At 37.5% G+C, this 24,992-nt stretch overlaps 2 protein-coding genes across 2 annotated transcripts; one reads left to right on the top strand and one right to left on the bottom strand.

Annotated features, from left to right (window-relative positions):
* Nucleotides 1–1,842: 1,842 nt before the first annotated feature.
* Nucleotides 1,843–16,221, bottom strand: LOC144451407 (uncharacterized). Its single transcript, XM_078142239.1, has 18 exons — nt 16,023–16,221; nt 14,826–14,868; nt 14,488–14,647; nt 13,861–14,056; nt 13,658–13,830; nt 12,899–13,044; nt 12,180–12,265; nt 11,815–11,908; nt 11,044–11,149; nt 10,226–10,315; nt 9,720–9,807; nt 8,712–8,852; nt 8,005–8,144; nt 7,608–7,697; nt 7,282–7,404; nt 6,492–6,589; nt 3,930–4,057; nt 1,843–2,778 (listed from the first exon to the last, which is right to left on the bottom strand). Exons 1-18 carry the CDS (start codon nt 16,132–16,134, stop codon nt 2,546–2,548), a joined length of 2,247 nt encoding a protein of 748 aa, XP_077998365.1. The 5' UTR covers nt 16,135–16,221; the 3' UTR covers nt 1,843–2,545.
* Nucleotides 16,222–16,465: 244 nt separating this feature from the next.
* LOC144451470 (leucine-rich repeat-containing protein 47-like) lies at nt 16,466–21,313 on the top strand. Its single transcript, XM_078142314.1, has 5 exons — nt 16,466–17,473; nt 18,573–18,689; nt 18,967–19,085; nt 19,538–19,640; nt 19,865–21,313. Exons 1-5 carry the CDS (start codon nt 16,466–16,468, stop codon nt 20,183–20,185), a joined length of 1,668 nt encoding a protein of 555 aa, XP_077998440.1. The 3' UTR covers nt 20,186–21,313.
* The last annotated feature ends 3,679 nt before the right edge of the window (nt 21,314–24,992 follow it).

Here is a 24,992-nt window from a genome sequence, read left to right as displayed (position 1 = left end):
TATCTTCTTAACGAGATCTCGTCATTATTTTCAGTGCGTACTTTTCGGTACACTTTTTCCACTGTAATAATAGTTCGATTTTAATATTTACAATGATAACACCGGAGATTTAATCAAATGTATACGATAATTATATTTTAATATTAGAAAATATGTTTTAAAAGATGTTGATTCTGCAATATTGTAAAATAATTCCTTTCAAAGTTTTCGTGCATCAGACTGAAAACTACACAATAAAATCAGTGCCAAAGAGGACGGTAGATAGTGAAGATCCTGAGCAACCAAGTGAATTAATTTCGGTTAATGTTATATCTCTCTCTTGAGACGAACGATAACATAATCGTAATCCCTTGGTTATTCCAGATTTATTCAAGACGATTAAGAACAGTTCACAGACGGAGGTCAAATTGATATGGTCGTCCCCACGAGAACTGAGAGATAAAGTTGATTCGTCAAGCTCGTAAAAAATAATGACAAATGTCGGACGTTGACCGAACAGTTTGATGGCCTAATATATTTAAATTGTGTAGAAAACAACATAAAAAACAAGCGTAGTAAAATGGCTATCGTTTCGACAATGTGATAAGTTCATGCTAGTGCAGTCCCTATATGGTACGATTTACACCTTCACTCACTGGTTAATAGTTCTAGATATCACGTTGGCATCCAGAGTAGGTCAAATCATACATGGCGGTATTACATCAATGGTCAAATGTACAGATACAAATGTAGTCATGGACCTCGGACCACGGGGAGGGGGGGGGGGCGACGACCTTACTCAGATCTCGTCCATATATGGGGAGAGACACGGAGTTCCTTTGTAGATCTGTCCATGGAAGTATATTGATGTTATTGGAAGTAATAGACAAACACTTGCAATCAAGACTTTAATCGCAGTGATTGATCCTAAACAATGAATAAAGTTGAAGCCACCAACCCATACATTTATTGAAAACGGACAAGACTTTGTTTTCATCTATATATTATATTATCGTGTTTTGCTTTGTTAGTTATGTCAGAATGCTAAAAGAACCTCTCTTTCTGGCATGTGTGTGACTACATCACCTGTCACTCAATGGTTTTTCTCACTTTATCGTTAATTTCACACGTAATAGAGAAAATGTATAGATATTCACACATACTACTTGATATTACTACCAATGAAAACGCCAGAGAAAATTTCAGGAAGATGTACGAATGAATATCTTGCCAACTTACACGCTTCTTAGAACCACATCATATTTCGTGTAGGACACTGTCACTTCACTCTTTGGCTGAATGGTTAAGAGTTGAAAAATAGATAAGCATAAAAGGTTACCCACTAGTTCCAGTATCTAATAGAGAATGCTCAACTTTCAGATGTATAGATGTATATAGTACAGTATACCATCAACAAACTACACATGATTCACCTAATTAGGGCACCTTCAGTAATTACAGGGGGGGGGGGTTCAAGTCTTGTCTGTTGCATAAAATGTAAGTCTCTTCCGATTCCGTTTTCTAAAGTGACCCTCCCTCAATTGCCTTTCTTTAAAACATGATCGTCCCTGTCAAAATATTTTTTTTTTAAATGTTGGGTTAAAATGTTGTTCACACAATGTACACACACACATGCATGCACACACACACACGTACACACACACACACATGCACAGACAGACACGCACACAAATGCATATGCACACACATCCACACATACACACGCACACACAGACAGACACAAACACGCACACAAACACAGACACGCACACAAACACAGACACACACACACACACTGCATACCACAACTTCAGTAATCATAGCCTTGACTGTCAGTAAAAATGACAAAAAACATTTTGGAATGTGAAATGATTGTTAATATATACATGTATTCAATAGCATACTCTTTGACCTTGCTACATGATGAATTATATACGAGATCCTTTCACGAGATCCGCCTATTGTTTCATATTTAGCTGATACATGTAGTATCGTACAATTATATACCTGTGTATAACGTTAGGTAAAAATACATTCACTTAAAAATTCACCAGGGTTTATGAAAATGGTGAAAAGAGTATGTAGTTTGAAAATGTAAGTCTGGTCCATTTTGTGTTAAATTTCTATCTTAGTCAAATATTTGCAACACTGTATGAAATATATATTGGAATTTAGGAGAAAGCATTGAAAGATGTCACTGTTCCTCATTGCATTAGTCTTCTCATAGACCCTCCGCCAGTCATGTGACTCCAAACATACAACCTTAGAAGACAAACCCCACTAACTACCATGGATCTGGAGTATTTCTTAAAATATGTACAACAGAATATGGTAGAAGTGACCTGCCTGCTCCTGTTACACTCCCTAGGTGTGTCAAGGAAATAACAATATTTTGATTTTCCGGTCAACGCTATGACTTCTGCTACACATACATTACTATAGGTGAGTATGAGAACATGTCAACCATCTTGTTCTATTCTGACCCCCTAGCATGAGGTAAAATGTTATTACAGGTACTGAGCATAACATAGATAGTTCATTTTACATTGACGTACATGCCATCTTTTTATTGTGTCTTCTGCTTCTTATTGAATGGAGATTTCTTTTTAAAGTCTTTAAAGTCTCCAGGTTTTGATTTATTCCAAAAACCTTTAGATTTCGGCACATTTGGAGATCCCGGTTTTCCTTTTGTATTTGACAATGAAGTACTTGGATTAGACTGTGTATATGTCCCTTGTGAAGGCTTTATCTTCTCATTTGTATTGACTTCGGTTTCTCCTTCTGTTTCTTCTGTTTTATCTGAAATAAACATCAACAAATTATACTTTCTTTGAACTCAAGCAAATATCTTAGACATGTTTTGCACCCATATTAAAACAAAAAAGATAAAAATAAAAATATACTTCTAAATGTTTAGGCCTAAGACAATAAATTGTTTGGTTCCGATTACACTCAATTTTACAATAGGTGGAGTAGGTTGATTTTAATGTTATTTATTTATTTTTTCATGTGTGAGTGTCTAGTTCAGGTAGTTATGTTTTCTGTTGTTTTCCATATGGTGTCTGTGTTACTGGTTTCTTCTCATCAGATGTACAGCCATTACAGATTGGATGAACAGTTTTATATTGTCTTTTTAAGTTGATGTCAGTTTCCGCATCCACTATTTCTTCTCAATTTTCGTGATTTTATTATTTTTTCCTCGAATACGTGACAAAAAGTTTAGGGTCGGCGTGAAAAACTAGGTGGGGTCGGGTAACCGGAATCAAACAATTCATTTTTTTAGGCCTTTTTACCTTCATATGAAACAATCATAAATAATTATATTATGTTATTACATATTCTGACTCCCTAGTACACATGTCCATAGCAAGGACCTCTGCTGAACAATAAATGAGGATCAAGTTTCAACTTAGTGTTTCTCAGTACTTCAGTGTAAAATCATTAAATGACTCTCCAGAACCCACATATCACAAAAAAGTCTTAGTTTTTTTTGTGGTGGTGACCCCTTTAATGGAACATTTTAGGATAGTAAACTTTCAGAAATCATTCAAGATTATCTTTTGCCTGAAATCAACACAAGTCTAATAATTGTGGGGAGTATTTTTGCTAAGGTTGGGGAACCCTGGTAACAGAATTGGGAAAAGGGTTAAAAAAAACTGAATAGTTTTTGCCACAATCTACCATAATTTTGTTTGGGAACCCTGATAAAATTACAGGGGAACTCAGGTAGATTTTACCTGCTTACTGCCCTTAATCAAAACACTGGTAGGGAATCCTGGTAAAATGATAGAGGAATTCCAGTAGATTTTACTTGCTTACTGCCCTTAACAAAAACAATGGTAGGGAATGCTGGTAAAATGACAGAGGAACCCCAGTAGATTTTACCTGCTTACCGCCCTTAACAAAAACACAGGCAGGCAATGCTGTAACAAGAACAAGTCATAATATACCTTTGCTACCGGGTATTTTGTTGTCTAATTTCTTGAACTTTGCTACAAAGAATCCATCCATATTATGTGTGTGGGGATAAAACCGTCTTGTCAAGTCCATAGCTGGATGGAATCGCCATTCTCGAAATCTGTCAATATCAACAAAATTGTGAGACTATTTTTAGTAATACCTTTTCACATCTGCCATTTTCTATGTGTAAGTTATTGGCAGAAATTCTAAATTTGCAAAATATATTCCATAGATAAAGAAAATCTGACAACGTTCAACACTGCTAATTCTATGTGAAGTTTTAAGGCAAAATGCACCTCAAGGACCGAATTCCTTAAATCGATGTTATTCAAAATTTTTCCAAAATTTGCAACATGAAACCTTGTTCCTGGTCTTTTTTTGGAACATATAAGATTTTTGGACTCACTGTCTTGTTAACAAGGTAATTGCCACAACTACTACATGCTGCCACATGACTACATGCTACCACACTACTACATACTGCCACACTACTATGTGCTGCCACACTACTACATGCTGCCACAACTACTACATGCTGCCACACTACTACATGCTGCCACACTACTACATGCTGCCACACTACTACATGCTACCACACTACTACATGCTGCCACACTACTACATGCTGCCACACTACTACATGCTGCCACACTACTACATGCTGCCACACTACTACATGCTGCCACACTACTACATGCTGCCACACTACTACATGCTGCCACAATACTACGTGCTGCCACACTACTACGTGCTACCACACTACTACATGCTGCCACACTACTACATGCTACCACACTACTACATGCTGCCACACTACTACATGCTGCCACACTACTACATGCTACCACACTACTACATGCTGCCACACTACTACATGCTGCCACACTACATGCTGCCACACTACTACATGCTGCCACACTACTACATGCTACCACACTACTACATGCTACCACACTACTACATGCTGCCACACTACTACATGCTACCACACTACTACATGCTACCACACTACTACATGCTGCCACACTACTACATGCTGCCACACTACATGCTGCCACACTACTACATGCTGCCACACTACTACATGCTACCACACTACTACATGCTGCCACACTACATGCTGCCACACTACTACATGCTACCACACTACTACATTCTGCCACACTACTACATGCTACCACACTACTACATGCTGCCACACTACATGCTGCCACACTACTACATGCTGCCACACTACATGCTGCCACACTACTACATGCTGCCACACTACTACATGCTACCACATTACTACGTGCTGCCACACTACTACGTGCTGCCACACTACTACATGCTACCACACTACTACATGCTGCCACACTACTACATGCTGCCACACTACTACATGCTGCCACACTACTACATGCTACCACACTACTACATGCTGCCACACTACATGCTGCCACACTACTACATGCTGCCACACTACTACATTCTGCCACATGACTACATGCTGCCACACTACATACTGCCACACTACTACATGCTGCCACACTACTACATTCTGCCACATGACTACATGCTGCCACACTACTACATGCTACCACACTACTACATGCTGCCACACTACTACATGCTGCCACACTACTACATGCTGCCACACTACTACATTCTGCCACATGACTACATGCTACCACACTACTACATGCTGCCACACTACTACATTCTGCCACATGACTACATGCTACCACACTACTACATTCTGCCACACTACTACATTCTGCCACATGACTACATGCTACCACACTACTACATTCTGCCACATGACTACATGCTGCCACAACTACTACATTCTGCCACATGACTACATGCTGCCACACTACTACATGCTGCCACACTACTACATGCTGCCACACTACTACATGCTGCCACAACTACTACATGCTGCCACACTACTACATGCTGCCACACTACTACATGCTGCCACACTACTACATGCTGCCATACTACTACATGCTGCCATACTACTACATGCTGCCACACTACTACATGCTGCCATACTACTACATGCTGCCACACTACTACATGCTGCCACACGACTACATGCTGCCATACTACTACATGCTGCCACACGACTACATGCTGCCACACTACTACATGCTACCACACTACTACATGCTACCACACTACTACATGCTGCCACATGACTACATGCTGCCACACTACTACATGCTACCACATTACTACGTGCTGCCACACTACTACGTGCTGCCACACTACTACATGCTGCCACACTACTACATGCTACCACACTACTACATGCTACCACATTACTACGTGCTGCCACACTACTACGTGCTGCCACACGACTACATGCTGCCACACTACTACATGCTGCCAACTACATGCTGCCACACTACTACATGCTGCCACACTACATGCTGCCACACTACTACATGTACATGCTGCCACACTACTACATGATGCCACACAACTACATGCTGCCACACTACTACATGCTGCCACACTACTACATGTTATGATAAATGAATAATTTTCAAAAGAAAGACTCTTACCTCTTATATCCTGGTTTACCAAAATCTAAACCTGTTGGCACCAATTTGACATGTCTTTTCTTCAATGCATAATCTACAACCCATTCATTCTCATCCACCTACCATAGAAACAAAGACAACATGTTAACAGTAACAATCTCATCCACCTACCACAGAAACAAAGACAACATTTATATGTACAGTGTCTAATTATTGGTATTTTAACAATTTTCAAAGACGCTATTCTTGGTTGTCTAATCAGACAAATAGTCCCTCAGTTACAGCTAGTGAAGCTTTAATGCTAAACAGACGTGTAAAGTTAACATACAACTACCCTATATAAAGAGAATTATGGCTAATCTATGCAAATGCGGGAAATTCAAACTGCTGTACAGCGTACTAGCTTCTGGGTCTTGTTTTCAGCATTCTTTCTGTGCTCCGAGAAACACACAGGTCATGTATCATGTACAAATTGTTTTTGAATGTTGTAGGATGGTAACCTGATACACAAATTAGTTGAAAAGCAATCTGTTTGTTTCATAGAATGAAAAAAACCTTCAAAATGAGAAAAATTCCCCTGGAAACAGCTGTTTAGATTGTGTGTCACGCAGGATTATTCAAATATGCGGCATTTGCATGTGAAGAACCCAGATAGGGAATGTTTATATTTTTGGTGATTACTTGCCAGTGAGTCGTCACAAGTTCTCCACCCTAAACATACAGTCAGTCATATGCAAAATAGGGTCCCAGGCCCAGGCAGTCATACCTTTTAAGGACTGTGTGACTTTAAATGCAAATACTGGACACCTACCAATACAGAACACGTTGAATAGACTAAATAACCACCACTTTTTGACTTGGCATCCACAGAATCAATAGCAGCTAGGATCAGTTCTTTCTGCATTGTCACAACCCTTTGGATATCTTTAGCATCCTAAAATGGTAGTAAAGAACAGATAAATGGAACTATGGTTGACATGGTAACAAGTAAAAAATAAATTTCATTATACCACATACACAACTATAAGATATGTTGTGTTCTTGATGTCTTCTATGCAAAGATACCAATGAAAACATAGTTTTGGTTACCCAGACTCTCGCACTTATTTTTAACATCCACACCAACTGTTTGCATACCTTGCTGGTTTTCACAAGTGGATCTTTTGATATAACACCAGTACCACTACAGGGAGCATCTAGCAAAACACGGTCAAAATTTCCAATGATCTGAAAAAAAAATGTTTTTAGAGTTTAATGTCTCTTCTATAATTATGCAATAAACCAAGTAAACTTTGATGATGCAGTCTTACCCTTCAAAATTGATGTGAGTACCATAATCTAATCCCATGGTGCATTCTTATTTTAGAAATGATCTCTAAATTAATAATTTACACCCATGATGCATTCTATCTTTGAAAATATCCCATGATCCAATATTGCTATTATGACACTATTACGCATATCCCATCATACATTCTTATCTTGGAAAATGACCTGCCATCTTCATTACAAATATCCTGTCATGCATTCTTACCTTAGGAAATGACCTGCCATCTTCATTACAAATGACTGTATTGGTGATACCCATTCTGTGAATATTACCCACAATGCTTGTCACTCTATCCTTATTGGCATCATTGGCAAAGAGTATCCCAGTATTCTTCATGAGAGCAGCTACAGAAGAATTATTGAAAATAAAGATATTTATGTAGTTCAACAGAAACATAATTTGACAAGAATGAAGATTTAGAGCACAGTTCTTTCTTTTTCTTCTTTTTTTTTTGCTGGGAATTCCTCCCAGCCATTTTTGCAGACATAAATGTATACACACATTCATAAACACAACCAGTGAAATCCATTCAGATTTGGGACTATGTGACAGGGCTATGTTGCATTCTCCATATCATGTTGCTTTGGAACTGTCAAGGCTTTCCCAGTCAGTCTACAGGCTATACCAGAGTCACTCAAGAACAGCACATAAGGCACCTGTGGTCTCCGTGTGAGTAAACTGTTCAAATCATTACTCTGGGAGTTCCCCAAATTCATACACGTCTTGGGAGTGAGACACAGCTGAGTGATACCCATCAAGTCTGTAGAACACTGACACTGGGTTGGTTCAGTTACAGAAAAATCCTGCTCCCAGTAGGATTCGAACCCATGACCACTGATAATCCTGAGCATATACCATACACACGTTTGTTTTGCTAGATTTGTAAAAGACAACTTAGAGTCAAAACTTACCTATGTATGTAGTTTTTCCACCTGGTGCAGCACACATATCCAATATTCTTTCATTTTCCTGAGGTGCTAGTGCCATCACAGGTAAGTAACTAGATGCACCTTGTAGTAAATAGTGGCCAGCCAAGTACTCTGGTGTTGCCCCTAGAAACAAAAAAATAATCGATAATGAAAGAAAAGAATTTATGTTGATTCCTCTGAAATATCTACAATGTAGTCTGTTTCACAGTGATTTATGTAAAGTTAGAAAGATAATAAAATTATAAATTTCCCACAATGTCCTCAATGCACTTTATAATCATTACCCCTAATGGACCTATAGTGGAACAACAGCCATATTATACTTCTTCAGCTACCTAAGGAGTTTACAATCCATTGCAGCCTTTATAAACTATAGGACTTAAGAGATTACAAATAGCAACTGCTATCCTACCAGGTCCCCAATTATACAGCTGGGTTGACTGGGGCACAATCATGGTTCAATTCTTGCTAAAGGGCTTTAGCATTTCAGAAAAGCAGAAGCGAGGTTAGAAACTGCAACATACAGATTCCTAGCCAGCCAGTCGACCATCATCATTCCGAACATCATGACAATTGATGTGTGTAGGCTGCATATAAGATTATGAATATTTCAATACAAGATTGTCTATCATTTTATATTACCATAAAATGCACCTTGGAAATAAACTATTTCAACTTTTGCAGTTTCTTTGTTGCGATACAAATTTGCGAAACTTCAGCCATTTTAAAATCCAATATGGCCACTGAATACTGTGTTTCACTCTATGGTAAAATAATAGATCGACGATGTCCTTGAAAACAAGACAGTGAAACCCCAAATTTCTTTTTGTTTCAAAAGGACCAGAAGTAAGCTTTCAAGTGGCAAAGTTAGGAGAGATTTGAAGAACTTTGATTTTTAGTGAAATTTGTGCTTGAGGTGTATTCTACTTTAAACAGAACCCCCACAGTGATTACAATAGACTAGATTAGTTCAATATAAACTCAACTTACCTATGGGAACTGTTGAATCATAAATAACCAGACCAACTTTACTCCATTTCCCGACTGGATCTAAATTTACACCTCTGTTGATTAATGCCTGAAAGAAAGTAAAGTAGATTTGAATATTACTGACAATATATCCCAAGTTTATAAACCTCTATTTGTGACTGGATTGAAACAGAGTAACAAGTAAACTGATTATTATCTGGCTCAAAAAAATCTTCCTAAAACACTGCTCCATTTTATCATCTGGTTTAACAAAACTCTAGCAATATTAGTCAGACATTTTTGTTGAGTCTGGTGATAACATGTACCAATCTTAGTAAGATTTTTGTTGAGCCAGATGACATTTTTTATTTCAGATTTCAAGATTTTAATTGTAGAGTGATTGCTACTTGACACATCGACAAAAAAATTCTTCATCCAAATTGGACAGTCTCTGAACATTAAATCAACAACAGATTCAATCATCATGTACATGTTCGGTATGACATTAAAAATCTAAACTATTTTACCTGAGCCAAATCTCTTCTCCTTGTTTTCAGAGTATTTGTTCTAATTGTTAATGGTCTCTGTACTTCATTTGCTTCAAGAAATTCTACCAGCTACAAGAAAGGATGAAATAATCATAAATTATGAATGAAATCATTTAAATAAATTCTACACTAGATTCTACAGTCACTTTTACTTCACAACATACATATAGTTGACTGTGACTTCTAAGGGATACATTCAAGTCAGAAGTAATAAACAATTTTTGTTCCATATTAATTTGATTCCTGTCACATTTTTGGCCACCATGTCAGCCATTTTGATTTCAGAATACAGTTCAGTGTCTTTCCTGTTGGCCATTTTGATTTTAAAGATTAAGTGTTCAGTGTCATTTTAAATGTCAACCATTTTGATTTCAAAGTGTAGTGCTCTGTAATTTATGTCCGTCATTTCATTTCAGAGTAGTCTTTGGTATCTTAATTTCAGAGTATAGTGTTCAACATCATCACTGTCGGCCATTTTGATTTAAAAATAGTGTTCTGCATCTTTCATGTCAGCCATTTTGTTTTCAGAGTAGTGTTAGTTTCTTTAATTTCAAAATAGTGTTCTGCATTTTTCATGTCAGCTATTTCAATGTTAGCGTGTGATATGTGCTGTGTCTTTACAGTCATCCATTTTGCCGCTTTCTTGCCCTTGCAGTACCCATGAGGTTGCAGTCAAAACAAAACAAAACATCTGTAAATCATAAGGACATAAACAATTGACTTCACTTTCGAATTTGGACTACTAGCCACAAAAACGAAATCTTTGTGTTTGATTTGACATTGTTAGATTTACTTACCTCTGTGAGTGGAAGTAAGTCCATAATCTTATCAATGAGATATTCATTGTAACTATAGTAACTTGCTAAATCATTTTTCAGCTGACTTGTATATTCACATCTTGATCTGTCAGAAAAGAAATCAACAAAATGGGTATAAATACAACAAGTCTTCTCTGGTCGAAGACATAGCCCCAACACTAACTGTTAAATGGTCACATTGTTATGCGTACTAAATTATAAAAGTTTAAAATTTTGATAATGGCTAATTACCAAAAATTGTTACTTACATAAAATCATCATTAATATTGATAAGATGTTAACCAAAACCTAATCAGTTCTCTGCAATATCTAACTTTCTCTGTACTAACTTTCATTTCAAAGCTGTCAGACAGCGAGAGACAGACAGACAGACAGACAGACCGACTGACAGACAGACAGAGACAATTAGAGAGATAGACAGACAGGCAGACAGACAGACAGAGACAGAGACAGACACAGAGACACAGACACAGGCAGTGACAGAGACATAGAGACAAACAGACATAGACAGACAGACAGACACAGACAGACAGACAGACAGACAGACAGACAGACAGACAGACAGACACAGAGATAGACAGAGAAAGACAGACAGACAGAGAGAGACAGAAAGACAGACAGCACTCAACAAGAGACTTTATAGTTATTTAAAAAGTAGTTTTAGTTACAGTGTGTATCCTAGCTTATTTATGGTAAGCATTCCATTATCGTGTAATTGAGATAGATATATTTATTATCACATTTACTTACCTCCCTTCTTGTTTTCTGTTTTTAAAATCTCCTAAAACTTGCATGATGTCTTTGATTCTTTGCTGTATTAATGTCAGGTCTGGTGGTTGGCTAGGTAATAACAGTTAAGGTATATGTATATGTATATTGGGGTATCATTTACATGCACTTTACTTAAAACGTAAAAGCTAATAAGCCCACTTTCTTTCTTTTTTCCTTCCTTCCTTCCTTTCATACATACATACATACCTACATACATACATACATACATGCATGCATACATACACACACACACACACACACACACACACACACACACACACACACACACACACACACACACATACACACACACACACACACACACAGTTTACTATAAAGGATATCTTCCTTCTCAATTTGTTGTCCACTTGGTAATTCAAATATCTCCATCTGAGCAATATTAGTCTTCAGTTCTTGTTCTCCAAGTTTTCTGAATAATAAAGTCAAATCAGAGAGCTAGTCTAATGAACAATCCAGCACATTACAATATTTATCACTTGGCCGATAAAACAAGTAAAGAAACATGTACACTCACTCTTACTACTAGTAAAATGTAATTAAGTATTTCAAACTAGTGCTCAAAAACAAAATTACTGTTTGAAGACTTCCTCAGTACTTGGTTTGATTTCATGAAACAAACTTGTTGATGACATCAAACTCCATTACGAAGGAAACACATTAAAGGGAAAAGCCAGGCCAAGAAATGAAGTTATTTTCATAAAGTTTAGGTCCTTGAGAAGCATTTCCTGATTTCACATCACATTAAATTTCACTCTGTGACCGAGACACATCAAAATGAAACTGTTTTCACCTCATTGTTTTTATACACTATTACCTCATAGCTGTAAAATATCAAGGAAACCCAAGGAAATTAACTTTGCCAACAACTGTACTAACAATGCGTAAAGATTACTAGTATTTCTAATATTATAGAAGACATACACTGACATAAACATTGACATAAACATTGACATAGACACTATAAGGTTTCAAGAAAGTATTTTCAACTAAGTGAAAAAAAAAGCATATTTGTTATAAGTTATGTCCTAAAGATTTCACTTACTTGTCTCTTTTCAACTTTTTATCCAATTTTTTAGATGCCTTCTCAATAGGAAGTAAATCATCGTCTCCCTCATCGGATTCAGATTCATCATCATCATCATCATCATCATCATCAGAATCGGACAAGCCACCATATTCATCATCAGGCTACAACAAAACAAAAATAAAGAAACTGAAAAACATGTCATCAAAGAATTGTCTACAGTATTTCCAGTAAGGGTAGCTTAGTTTGGGGACCCTGGAGTATTTCCAGTAAGGGTAGCTTAGTTTGGGGACCCTGGAGTATTTCCAGTAAGGGTAGCATAGTTTGGAGACCCTGGTGTTTTTAGCTGACATTATATTTAGGTATTAGTAGAACTTCAACAATGTCTGTTAATCTGTTGTAAATGGAAAAACAAACTATATTATACCATGCACAAGCAAAGAATTTGTCTTTGAACAGAAAATATGGATTATATACCCTGGTCTTTCTATGTCATCACTGGTTCTGTGGTGCTCAAAATATGAGTAAAAACACCCCCCCCCCCCCCTCCAATTTTTCATAAGTTTTATCTTATGAATTTTGTTTCACTGTGTCTTCTTAATGTATGTCTTTTGTCAATGAATGAATCTGAATTGAAAGTATATTCCTTTCATTCAGTACCATGGTGCACGTCACTTATTTCACTAAAAAGATAATTTCTATACTAACAGACATTTCTCTATGTCTACGGCACTACTGAACTCCTTGTTCCAATTCTTCTAAAAACAAGCAACTTACCATTTCATCACTGTCTTCATCTTCCTCATCATCATCATCATCATCATCTTGTTGTTTCTTCTTTTTTGACTTCAATTTCAGCCATTCTTTATTTTCATCTGTATATCCCTTGATGTCATCATCATCTTCATCATCATCATTTTCACTATCCTCTTCATCTTCATCTTCACTGTCTCCTGAAACCTCTTCTTCCTCCTCCACACCATCCTCACCATCATCACTGTCCTCCTCCTCATCATCCTCATCATCATCATCATCTTCGTCCTCATCATCTTCCTCATCTTCAACTTTCTTCCTCTTCTTACTTTGAATAACCACCTCCTTTTCTTCTTCCTCTTCCTCCTCCTCCTCATCATCTTCTACATCATCATCATCATCATCATCATCATCATCATCATCCTCATCATCATCCTCATCATCATCCTCATCATCACTTTCTTCAATTTTGTCTTTTGATAATTCTACAGGTATAAAGTGAATACATACAACTAGTAATTATAATTTTAAAAAACAAATATTTGGGCAGATTTCATATCTTAATGTGACCTTTCACAAAGTTTGAGTAAAATCAGTTGACATGTGACAATGAGTTGAGATTTAAAGAGCTACAAAGGTGTGGCTGGTTTTATCTTAACTGCATTTGTTTATCTTTAAGGACCTCATCTCTTTAAACCTTGCCATAAATAATGTACAATAAGTCAATCTTCTTGTTCTATTTTGACCTCTACATGAAGTGAAATGCTATTTCAGGTAACAAGAATTAAAGTTGGACTTTGTAACTTAAAAATCCACCCACCATCTTCCTCCTCATCCTCCTCCTCTACTGACACTGCTTCATCACTCTCCTCTTCCTCCATCTCATCTCCTTCACTATCTAGTGGATCATCTTTCTTCTTCATCTCCAGTTTCTTCTGTTGTCTCTTCTTATCTGTTTTCCCCTCAGCTGTTGCTTCAGATTTCATCTCAGCTTTTAGTTTCCTTTTTGCAAATCTTTAAAAAAAAATTTCAAAGTTTTAGATTTTAGATTTTACATTGTTATCGGCTTCCAAGGCAATATAAGATATTCAAGATATTACATCATTATTCAGATTTATTCAGATTGAAAAATATTTTCCAAGTGTATCCAGAAAAACCTGGATGTGAGTCACACACAACATATTGTACATACCTTTGTTTTTGTCTTCTGCTAAATGGCTTCTTGACACCTGTCTCTGGAATGAGAAACAAATCACAAATTTATGATTTAAAATCTTACCAAATATGTGTGACTGTTGACGGATAGAAAACGTACACGACAACATTTATACATTTCTGATCCGAGCCAGGGTAATAATTGTCAAGCGCTTTGAGCACGGCGTGGGAAAGCGCTATATATGAACCCAACATTATTTTTATTACAAGTACCACAATAAGGTACATTTTAATTGACAAGTCTTGGTACACATGTGTTTGGCAAAAATACAGAAAGAAGGATCTGACTGCATGCATGTATATGAGTTGTGATTAGATAGGATTTTCACAATTGTTATTTGCACAAGTATTATGGGATAATATCTCTAGTTAGGATGTACATTGTACTGTATGCCTCAGATCCTATCCAACAATGTAGTCTTCAATAACCCTTGTCAGTTAAGTTTCTTTCTATTACGGTGGAACAATAGCAACTCCTAGAGACAACATGTACCCTGTGGTCTGAGGCAACTTTGACTAAGAACCTGTACAGTTTAAGTATATCACATCATATCATATCACATCAGTATAACACTGTTATCTGACAGAGATCCAAGAGCTCTCATTGAAAGTCAACTGATTCTTTGATTCACCAAGTTGCCTTGGACTACCTCTACCCATTCTAGGCTCTTTGGGCCTTTCCTGGCAAAATGTACATGTAATATGTATGTGCTCGTATTTAGCCTTTTATTTTAAAAGACAAGCAAATATTACAAAGATTGTCATTTTAATAGCTGGCTGGTGTCTATATCTATTGTAAACAATGCCTAGATATTGTCTCAGAGGCTGAAATGACTCAATGATACTGAATAAGATATCATATTTTGGGAAAATAACATTGGACTACCTGAGTATTACAATACAAAGACATTGTGTAAATCCATTTTTGCTTCACCCCCCCCCCCACCCCCCACCCCCCCCCAACCCACCCACCCCATGTAAAATATACTCATAACTCTAAATTCAACTGACTGACTCTAATTTCTACTCCATCGCTGTGTAATATTTCATGAGTGTACAATACCACAATGCCACAAAGTGAACTCGACCACATGCCGGATGGGCCATTCTCGATCTCACTCACTGTGAATGATTTACATTCACAATACTGTAAGTGTAACTTGTAAGTTGTAACGCTTACCTTCTAACGCCAAACTCTTCGGGAACTGAGGCTCGCCCTGCTTTTTAGCTTTCTTTCCTGGCCCCTTTCGGTTCCTTAGATCAGCAAGATCTTTGACGCGACCCATTATATCGTGAACTTGATGACAACAAGGGCTATGAATCGATGATTTCGGACTGGCATGTGCTATTTGCAACGCACACGCTTGACCCGTGAATGACCATGTGTTACCGTAAAAGAGTAATATTGCCGCAAGCTAAATTTTACAGCATCTATTTTAGTATCTATATCTGAATGGTCTTTAAGATACCGATAATTGCATGCTAACAAGTGCTTTTTAGATCTTACTTGGTATGATTGGGAATGTAATAATTATGTGCATTATGAAATTAAACCATTTACGAAATGAGAGATAAACTGTCGTAAGTGGGTAAGTTGTTTAAAGGGTATTGCTCAATATGGCGACACTAAGTTGGGATGAAGTCAGACTAGCCGAGGAAGAAAAACGGAGAGAATTGGTCCTTTCTGGGAAAGAAATTTCAGAAAGAATTCAGAGCAAAGGTTTGGATGAAGGGATTTTTTCACTGGAGCTCTTAAATTTTCTCGAGATTTCTGATACTTGTCTTGACAGTGTACCAGAAAATCTTGGGAATCTGAGCAACTTGACCAGTCTTATATTGAGAGGAAACAAACTAACATGTCTACCTTCAACTTTGGGTAACCTCCAATCGTTAAAGACTCTTGATGTCTCGAATAACGAGCTGTTAAGTCTACCAGACGAATTTACGCAGTTGAAGACGCTCCATACGTGTGATATTAGTATTAACAAACTAACGGAGTTGCCTTCCAAAATGGGAGAAATGGACCGTCTGACCGTTATCAATGTCTCAAGAAATATGCTAGAAGAATTTCCAGTGGAGTTTTTCAATCCTTCTATGTTACATCTTAGTGAAGTAAAAGCTAAGGATAATAACATATCTATACTTAGCCCAGATATCGCTGAGTTACCAGCGCTAAAAGTTCTCGATTTGTCAAACAACAAACTCGAAACACTACCAGCGGAGATAGCAGATTGCCCCAAACTGAAAGAAACAGACTTCAAACAAAACCGTTTTAAAGATCGACGGTTAGGAAAGATGGTGGAACAGTGCCCAACAAAATCAGTACTTGACTATGTACAAAAACATGTACAGAGGTCTAACCCTGCAAGCAAAGGAAAAGGTGGTGGTACTGTAGAGGGAGGTAAGGGGGGCAAGAAGAAAAAAGGGAAGAAAGGGGGTGCTCACAATGTAGAGGAGAAACTAATGGAGGAGGTCATTCGTGTGTTGCATATATCTGAAGGTGATGCTGTTGAAGTGCATATGACCAACAATATTGGTGACATCAGACCTTATATTGTATGTTGTATTGTCCGTGATTATAACTTGGACCAAGGAAATACTTTCAAGAAGTTCATCACAGCTCAGGTATACTATATAATGCAGTGTAACCAGATGGCCAATTCATCCCAATATCACCTAAGTCAAGAATACCATCATGTGGGCATTTTACTCTCACTTTCCCCTACAATGCCTAGCATTTTGCTAGTGGCCGTTTACTTTCATGAAACTTTAGTCAGAAGTCAGGTACAAATTCTTATTGGGTTTTTACATTTTTCCCTTTGTGAGGTGACGTCAATATAGCGTCACTTCATGATTAGAACCAACTCAGAGGGTTGAACTGTACAATGTAAACACAAATGATCATAATATTCAATCATCACTGTGGGAAATTATAATAGAATTTTAAGTTTGAATGAATGGCTGCTAGTGAAATACTAGATGTAGTAGTAAGGGAAGAGTGAGAGCAAAATGCCCACACAGTTACAGTTGTATTCTAAGCTGTCATCTCATCCCACTTTCAACTTGTTCCTTTCTCAGCTATTGACTCAACTACATGACAAACTTTCTCTCTAACATCATTCTTGCTTTTAAAAGATAGGTGCGAACTAGCAGTTTCTAAAGTGTACTTTTGTTGGATCACTTTCAAGAATAAGTTTACCGTCTGAGCCCGGCAACACAATACATCTACAACTATAAATGTTAGAGATCTCTTTTACAACCGCTATTCTATTACCAACTCAGGCATATTTCTAGGACCGACAGTTCATACAGCTAGCTTTGTTATGTGTATAAAAAATGCACACTTTGCAATGTCAAATCAAGAGTAAATTGAAAATTCACAACATGGTATTTGTAGTTTTGGTTGATATTCAGCAAGACTTTTTATGGACAAGTTCAAATTATGGCAAGTTGAAAGTGGGTAGAGTAAACATAAGATATGTTGGAATTTGGATGAAGTAAAGTTAGTGTAGTCAACATGTTGCAGTTTCAATGAATGCTATTTAGCACACTACTACATTATCATGTCTTGCACATCTGGACCAACGATTGAATAGCACGCCTAGTGGCCAAACTGTGTAATCTTTTGTTTTTCTGAAAACTCGACTATGGCATTGTGTCTCACTTTGAACAAATGAACACCCACTGGTACATATCAATTTAACAATTTCTGTGTCAATTTCAGACGAAGCTACATGATACATTGTGTCAGAAGAGAACGCTTGCTACCATAGCAACGCATGATTTATCATTGGTAAAGTCACCGCTATATTACGATGCCTTGCTGCCAACACAGATTGCTGTAAGTATACTTTTTTGTACTGCAGTTACTAACAGAATTTTGTATTTTTACACAATATGTGCCTTTGAAATAATATTTGGGTATTCATCTATAGAGGTTGCAATGGATTGTATGTTCCCCAGGGAGTTGAGGAGGGCCATTGTGCTGACATTGATCCATGTGAGGGGTAATAATTGAGCGCTTTGAGCTCCCAGGAGGAAAGACACATTATAAATTTGCATTATTATTGTAATTCTCTTCAGTACTGATATTATTTTTAATCCATTATTTTTAACAGCTAACTCCACTTGGTAAAAAGAAAGATATCACAGCTGACAAATTGGTAAAACAGCTCTGGGAAGAGGCTGAGGCTTTACGCAAGGAGAAGAAACGTAACACAGTCAGTGGTATTCACAAGTAAGTCTCTTTCTCTTGTATACAAATATATCCCAATTTTTCTGTTCTCTCAGCCAAGGAAAATACCAGTGACCAAAAGGGCCTATCATTGACTCCAAATGACAAAACCCTTATGTTGTCAGTTATTTTCCAACTGAGAGAAGTAAAACATTGAGGGAATAATGTAACCTGTGTAAGCATATTAAAATTTATGAAAAATTTGGAAGAGTTATAGCAACTTGATGTTATTTATATTTTGAGCACTGCAGAGTGAACGACATGGATGGACTTTGTCATGACAGAAAATGACCTGGGTATAAATGCCATATTTTTTGTTTGTACATGTTCAACTTTGTTTGCATGATGTACAAAAACTATTACATTTCTGTCTGTGTACTTCTCTGTTTGTCAGTTATACCTATAAAAGTCTTCTGGTCATCTATAGTTGATTACAATCTCTTTACCCTTTTTAGGTATTTAGAGTTGGTGAAGGATTGTCCAAAATATCCTTGTGTATTGGATAAAGATGGTCAGGTGATCAGTTTTCCACCAATCACAAACTGTGATCCAACCAAGGTAAGTATCTGCTTCCATAACCAAGCTCAACGTTGTTGTTGAAACTTTGATTGATTGATAAGAGAGTCTATATTAATAATGATATGACACTGTGTGACACTGTGAGACACAATTTTTGTAATGCACACCAAAACCATATTTTCACATGCATATCTGACGTCTGAACTATAACTCATCTAAGTTGAACTTACTACCTTTCCAAATTACTGTTCTCTTTTCTGTAGATCTCAAAGAACACCACAAATATTTTCATAGAAGTAACAAGCTCCAGCAACCAAGAAATCTGCAAGAAAGTTTTAGATTCACTCCTCAAACAAATGCTTGACATTCTGAAGACAGAAAGTAGTCAAGGGGATAGCTCAAAGGTCAAAGGTGATGACCTCGAAGGCAGTGGAGTAGGAGCTGAGGGCACAAGTGAGAAAGCTGGAAGAGAATTAGTAGTTCAACAAGTCAGAGTTTTAGATGATAGCAGTAATCTGAAAGTGGTTTATCCATCAAGAACAGATCTTAGCTTAGATTTAGTTAGTGTCATTCGTAATGCTTGAATACCGACAACACATTATACCCAAGTGCTAGCCATACAACCCATAACACCCAAGTGCTAGCCATACAACCCATAACACCCAAGTACTAGCCATACAACCCATAACACCCAAATACTAACCCTACAACCCATAACACCCAAGTACTAGCCCTACAACCCATAACACCCAAGTGCTAGCCATATAACCCATAACACCATGTACTAGCCATACAACCCATAATACCCAAGTGCTAACCATACAACCCATAACACCCAAGTGCTAACCATACAACCCATAACACCCAAGTGCTAGCCATACAACCCATAACACCCAAGTACTAGCCACACAACATAACACCCAAGTGCTAGCCATACAACCCATAACAAATAAGTGAACCAATTCTACTGCTTATTCCAAAAACTTGTGATGTTGATATCAAGTGTAAAAGTACACTTTGTTTCAATAGTTTTAATTATTAGCCAAGTGTTACTGTGTACTTAGTAAATTACATCAAATGCATATCACACACCTATGTAAACTACAGTATGTGTCATGGATGATGTCACTTTGAACATTACATGTATGATAATCGGTGTCATTCATAATGAATAAATAATTACAACCCATAACACCCAAGTAATGTAATTCCTCTGTGTACCACAATCATTTATAGTGTTCATATAAAGTGTAGAAGTATACTGTTTTTGATTGCTTTCATTATAAGCCAAGTATGTGGTATAAATCTGATTATGCCATCAACTGTACTAACAATGCCAATAGTAATCTGTTAAGTACACCATGACAGGGCACCCTCAACGCCACCATGGAGCAAGCTAGTGAGGGCAGAGTGACACAACATATCGTAGTCTATTGCCAGTAGATGTTTCCTAACCCAATCAAAGGCATGCATCGACATAAACATTATACTAGAATAGTTTAGTCAGTATCTAATTATTTCACTTAAATTAAGTAGTTTTTAAACGCTGCTTGAATCACTTTCAAATTACCATATTTGTGTCTCTTGTATAATGAACTCTTCCACTAAGATTACAGGAGTACAACAAATAACTCTATTTCACATTCTGTAAGTCGACTTCAAACATAAATAGATTTTGTGTTAACTGATGGAAGTCCAAATTCTATGGTTTAGATAGATATCTAGCTATGTCAGTTTCTTCCAATAAATACAAGTTAGACTGTCAACACTTGCTTGTGCTTTTTTAATGGAACTGAACAAAGTTTCTGTAATGCTGAAAACGTGGTACGTGTGTTTGTTTGTTTGTCTGTCTGTCTGTCTGTCTGTCTGTCTGTCTGTCTGTCTGTCTCACCACCTTTTTACAGCACTGTCCAAGACACACCACCAAGAGGATATTTCACAGTGTCACGGAAAAAATAACAGCTCTGGGTTGAAAGGACTCTGTCTATGTGCATGTGTCTGTATGTATGTGTGTGTGTGTGTGTGTGTGTATGTATGTATGTGTGTGTGTGTGTATGTATGTGTGTATGTATGCATGTATGTATGTATGTATGTGTGTGTATGCATGTATGTATGTATGTGTGTGTATGTATGCATGTATGTATATGTGTGTGTATGTATGTATGTATGTATATATGTGTGTGTGTGTGTGTGTGTGTGTGTGTGCCTGCCTGCCTGTGTATGTGCGTGCATGCATATGTATATATGTATGGTTATGTTATGTCTTTATGGTAAGTTAATGTTTTCTTGTGTTATACACAAAAGCAATGACTTTGAAGGGAGTCTTGATTTCAATGAAATCATCAGTAAATGATATTTGGTGGACACAAAATAACTCAATTCTGAAATCATTTGACTGCTATTTCACAACTCTACAGTGATCGCAGATTTTTGTAATGTTTTTGACTGAGAATTGGTCAAAGTTTCCTGTAAACCATGACCAAATAATAGACAAAGTAAGGGTCCTATTTCCAAGGTGTATTCTACATACATGAAATCTATTGTACTGTTAACAATGCATCACCTAGTCTTGCCAAGTTATGCTATGGCCTTGGGATACCTGCCTGTAAAAGTACACCGTTAATATAGTAGCTACAAGAAATCAATACAGACTATAAAATACTCGTAATCCGTTCTAGAACAGAGAACAAAAGACACAGTATAGTTTGTATTGTGACTTTCTCCACAGTCCTTCTATGATAGAGAGACTATGCTCTCTTCTACTATCGACCATAAATAAGGCTACTGAAGTTCAGCTCCTTGTTGGATCTCAAGTTGTTGGTTAAGAAATGTTTCGTTTAATCCTGATTTTTTTTTTGGTAAACTAGTGAGCCTAGATATCTTCCATGCACCCCAGCCATTACTACAATTGGATACAATTACAATCGTCATTTTAATCCATTTTCATGCTTGAAAGGGGTATGAATTCTTACAATGTATATGATTTGGTGACCAGCTGTACGTAACTGTAGTAACAACTCACGCCAAGAAATGTAGCAATGTTCATAAGGTTATTGTTACCACAGATGCAGTGTTCTAAAGTAAACTTTCGGACCAGACATGCAATGTTGCTGAGATTTTTCTGGCGCCAGAATAAGTTTTGTTTCAAGTCAACTTACTTCCATTGTGTTCTAATGATTGGAAAGTTCTAAAAACATTATTCAAACGTTTTTGATGGCATTACGGCTAACGCACTGTTTATGATTCAAATACGGTGTCATTGCTGCAAAAGGTCATTGCACTTTCCACAGTGTCAAAATATACATTTATTACTTATACCTTTGAATAATTAACTAATAAATTTCACATGTCAGTGAACACTCGATGCGATCGATATGTCTACACTAGGAACAGATAAAGTAACCATTCCCTCGATGGCACAACAAGGTAAATACGGACACACTCGGATGATCATGCAATAAAATTTGAGAATTTCTATGGATAAACAATCTCTCCAGTTGACTGGGTTTTCGGGGCAAATGAGTTTTGTCTGTGACATTTCCACAGAAATGCGTCATTTTTGGAGTCCATACGCGTCAATTTTACGAACAATATTTCTTGAATACGTTCAGCTACTACAGTGGATAGACACGCTCTACCGAATTTTAGGCTACGAGACTCGGTTGATTGAAAATGTCCAGCGTTTAACTTATTTTTTGGATTCCGGACGCGTCAGTTCACGAACTATGTTTTCTTGTTTCTCGAATTCTTTCTCTACTTCCATTTCAACAAGAGCTGCCTCTACTTTCGAGAGATCTCCCTCTAAATATCTGTTCCGAACTTGTTCGAGTCTATCATGCAGTTTTTCTCTGTGTGGTAAATCTTTTACCTCACTATTGGTATCGTCTCCTTTCTGTGAGCTCGTCTCAGACTTATCACCAGTTTCTGAGTCATCAGTGACATTTGTGTCAGAACCCAATATCCAGTCACCAGTGGTCGGCGAATGAGGTTTGCTCGTCGCAGATATCGGTCTATCATTAGTATCATTCTCTTTGGTCGTGTCACTTGGAGCTCTGTGTATACTTCTTTGTGATTCAGTACTATTCTGTCTGCTTTTTAGGGATTTAACTTTAGGGGTTTCTGACTTATCACTACATCTGCTCGGTAATCTTTGTTCACTTTTGTTTGATGCTTGAGATATCTTGCCAGTATTTGAGTTGGTCTGTGATTTTGCATCGCTGTGCTCTGTAGTGGAAGGTTTACTATTCCTGCTTATTGGAGATTTCGTTTTGTTTGACATAGAAGATACCTTGTCATCTGGAGTCGTTGACGATTTCATACCACCTTGTTTTGTATTAGGAGATTTCACCCTATTGTCTTTGGTTGTGGTCGACCCCTTACCACCACTAGCCGTTAGATCATTCGGATCTACAAGTTCCAACAAGTCCTTCACGTGGTTGTTTAACTTTTTCTCGTCAATATGTTTTTCTGTGATCGTATTGTAATCGCCAACTTTCGATTTCGCACGTCTTTTCAAATTCACTTCTCGCCAGCAGGCCTCTTCTAGAGTTATATCGCCTTTTAGAAATTTTTCAGTCACATTACCATGTTGTTTATCTTTTGCTTCCTTGGCCATCTTTCTCCTCTCCAAAACATCATCTGACTCTGTTGGCCAATCAAAATCATCATCATCATCAAGTTCGGCGTCGACGTCGTAAGACAATTCTCTCTGTTCATCTCTAAGTTTCGATAGAAGTTCGTCTAAAGATTCAGTCTTATCGGGGTCCCAGTCACGGACAACGCGGCTCTTGTCCGTCATAGCTCTCACCCATTGTCTGTCCTTGGCAGACGATGTCATCTTCTTCGACTTTGCCTTGTCAAGCCAGTGCAGTTTATGAAAGAAACTTTCAAGCTCTCGTCTGCGTGCCTTCCTTTGTAGAAAATACTGTTCAGAATGAAGGGCATCCTTGATCACGTCGACTTGGTCAGGTTCCTTATTCATCTGCCTTTCTTGTTTTCTAGAGAGGACATTGTCAACCCCTCGTAGTTTGATATCTAACAGTTCTTCGGAAAAGATTTCGTCTTTCACCATTAGCCAGTCCGCTTTAAACCGTGGACGCCTTCCTGGTGTTAACACAGGTGAATCGGTCTCGAGCTCGTCAACTTTGGGGACATCGATCTTCGGCACAGCCGGAGCTATAAGTAAACTATTGCCCATGGCTGTTTCTACATATTCATATGATTACTGAACATCTAGAACTCGTCGCCATCCCTACAGATTTGACCAATTTCAGCCATTTTGTCAACTTCACCCCAAGTCATGGTCAACCTACATGATGGCAGCAAGTGAGCTGTGTTACCTTAGACCACTGTCGAGGTCCGAAAAATCAATGACATCCGAATATGTAATAG

This window comes from Glandiceps talaboti, chromosome 21, assembly GCF_964340395.1.
Source record: "Glandiceps talaboti chromosome 21, keGlaTala1.1, whole genome shotgun sequence".
Classification (NCBI taxonomy): domain Eukaryota; kingdom Metazoa; phylum Hemichordata; class Enteropneusta; family Spengelidae; genus Glandiceps; species Glandiceps talaboti.
The sequence above is the reverse complement of the archived record's forward strand: the minus strand, read 5'-3'. Positions and strand labels throughout refer to the sequence as shown.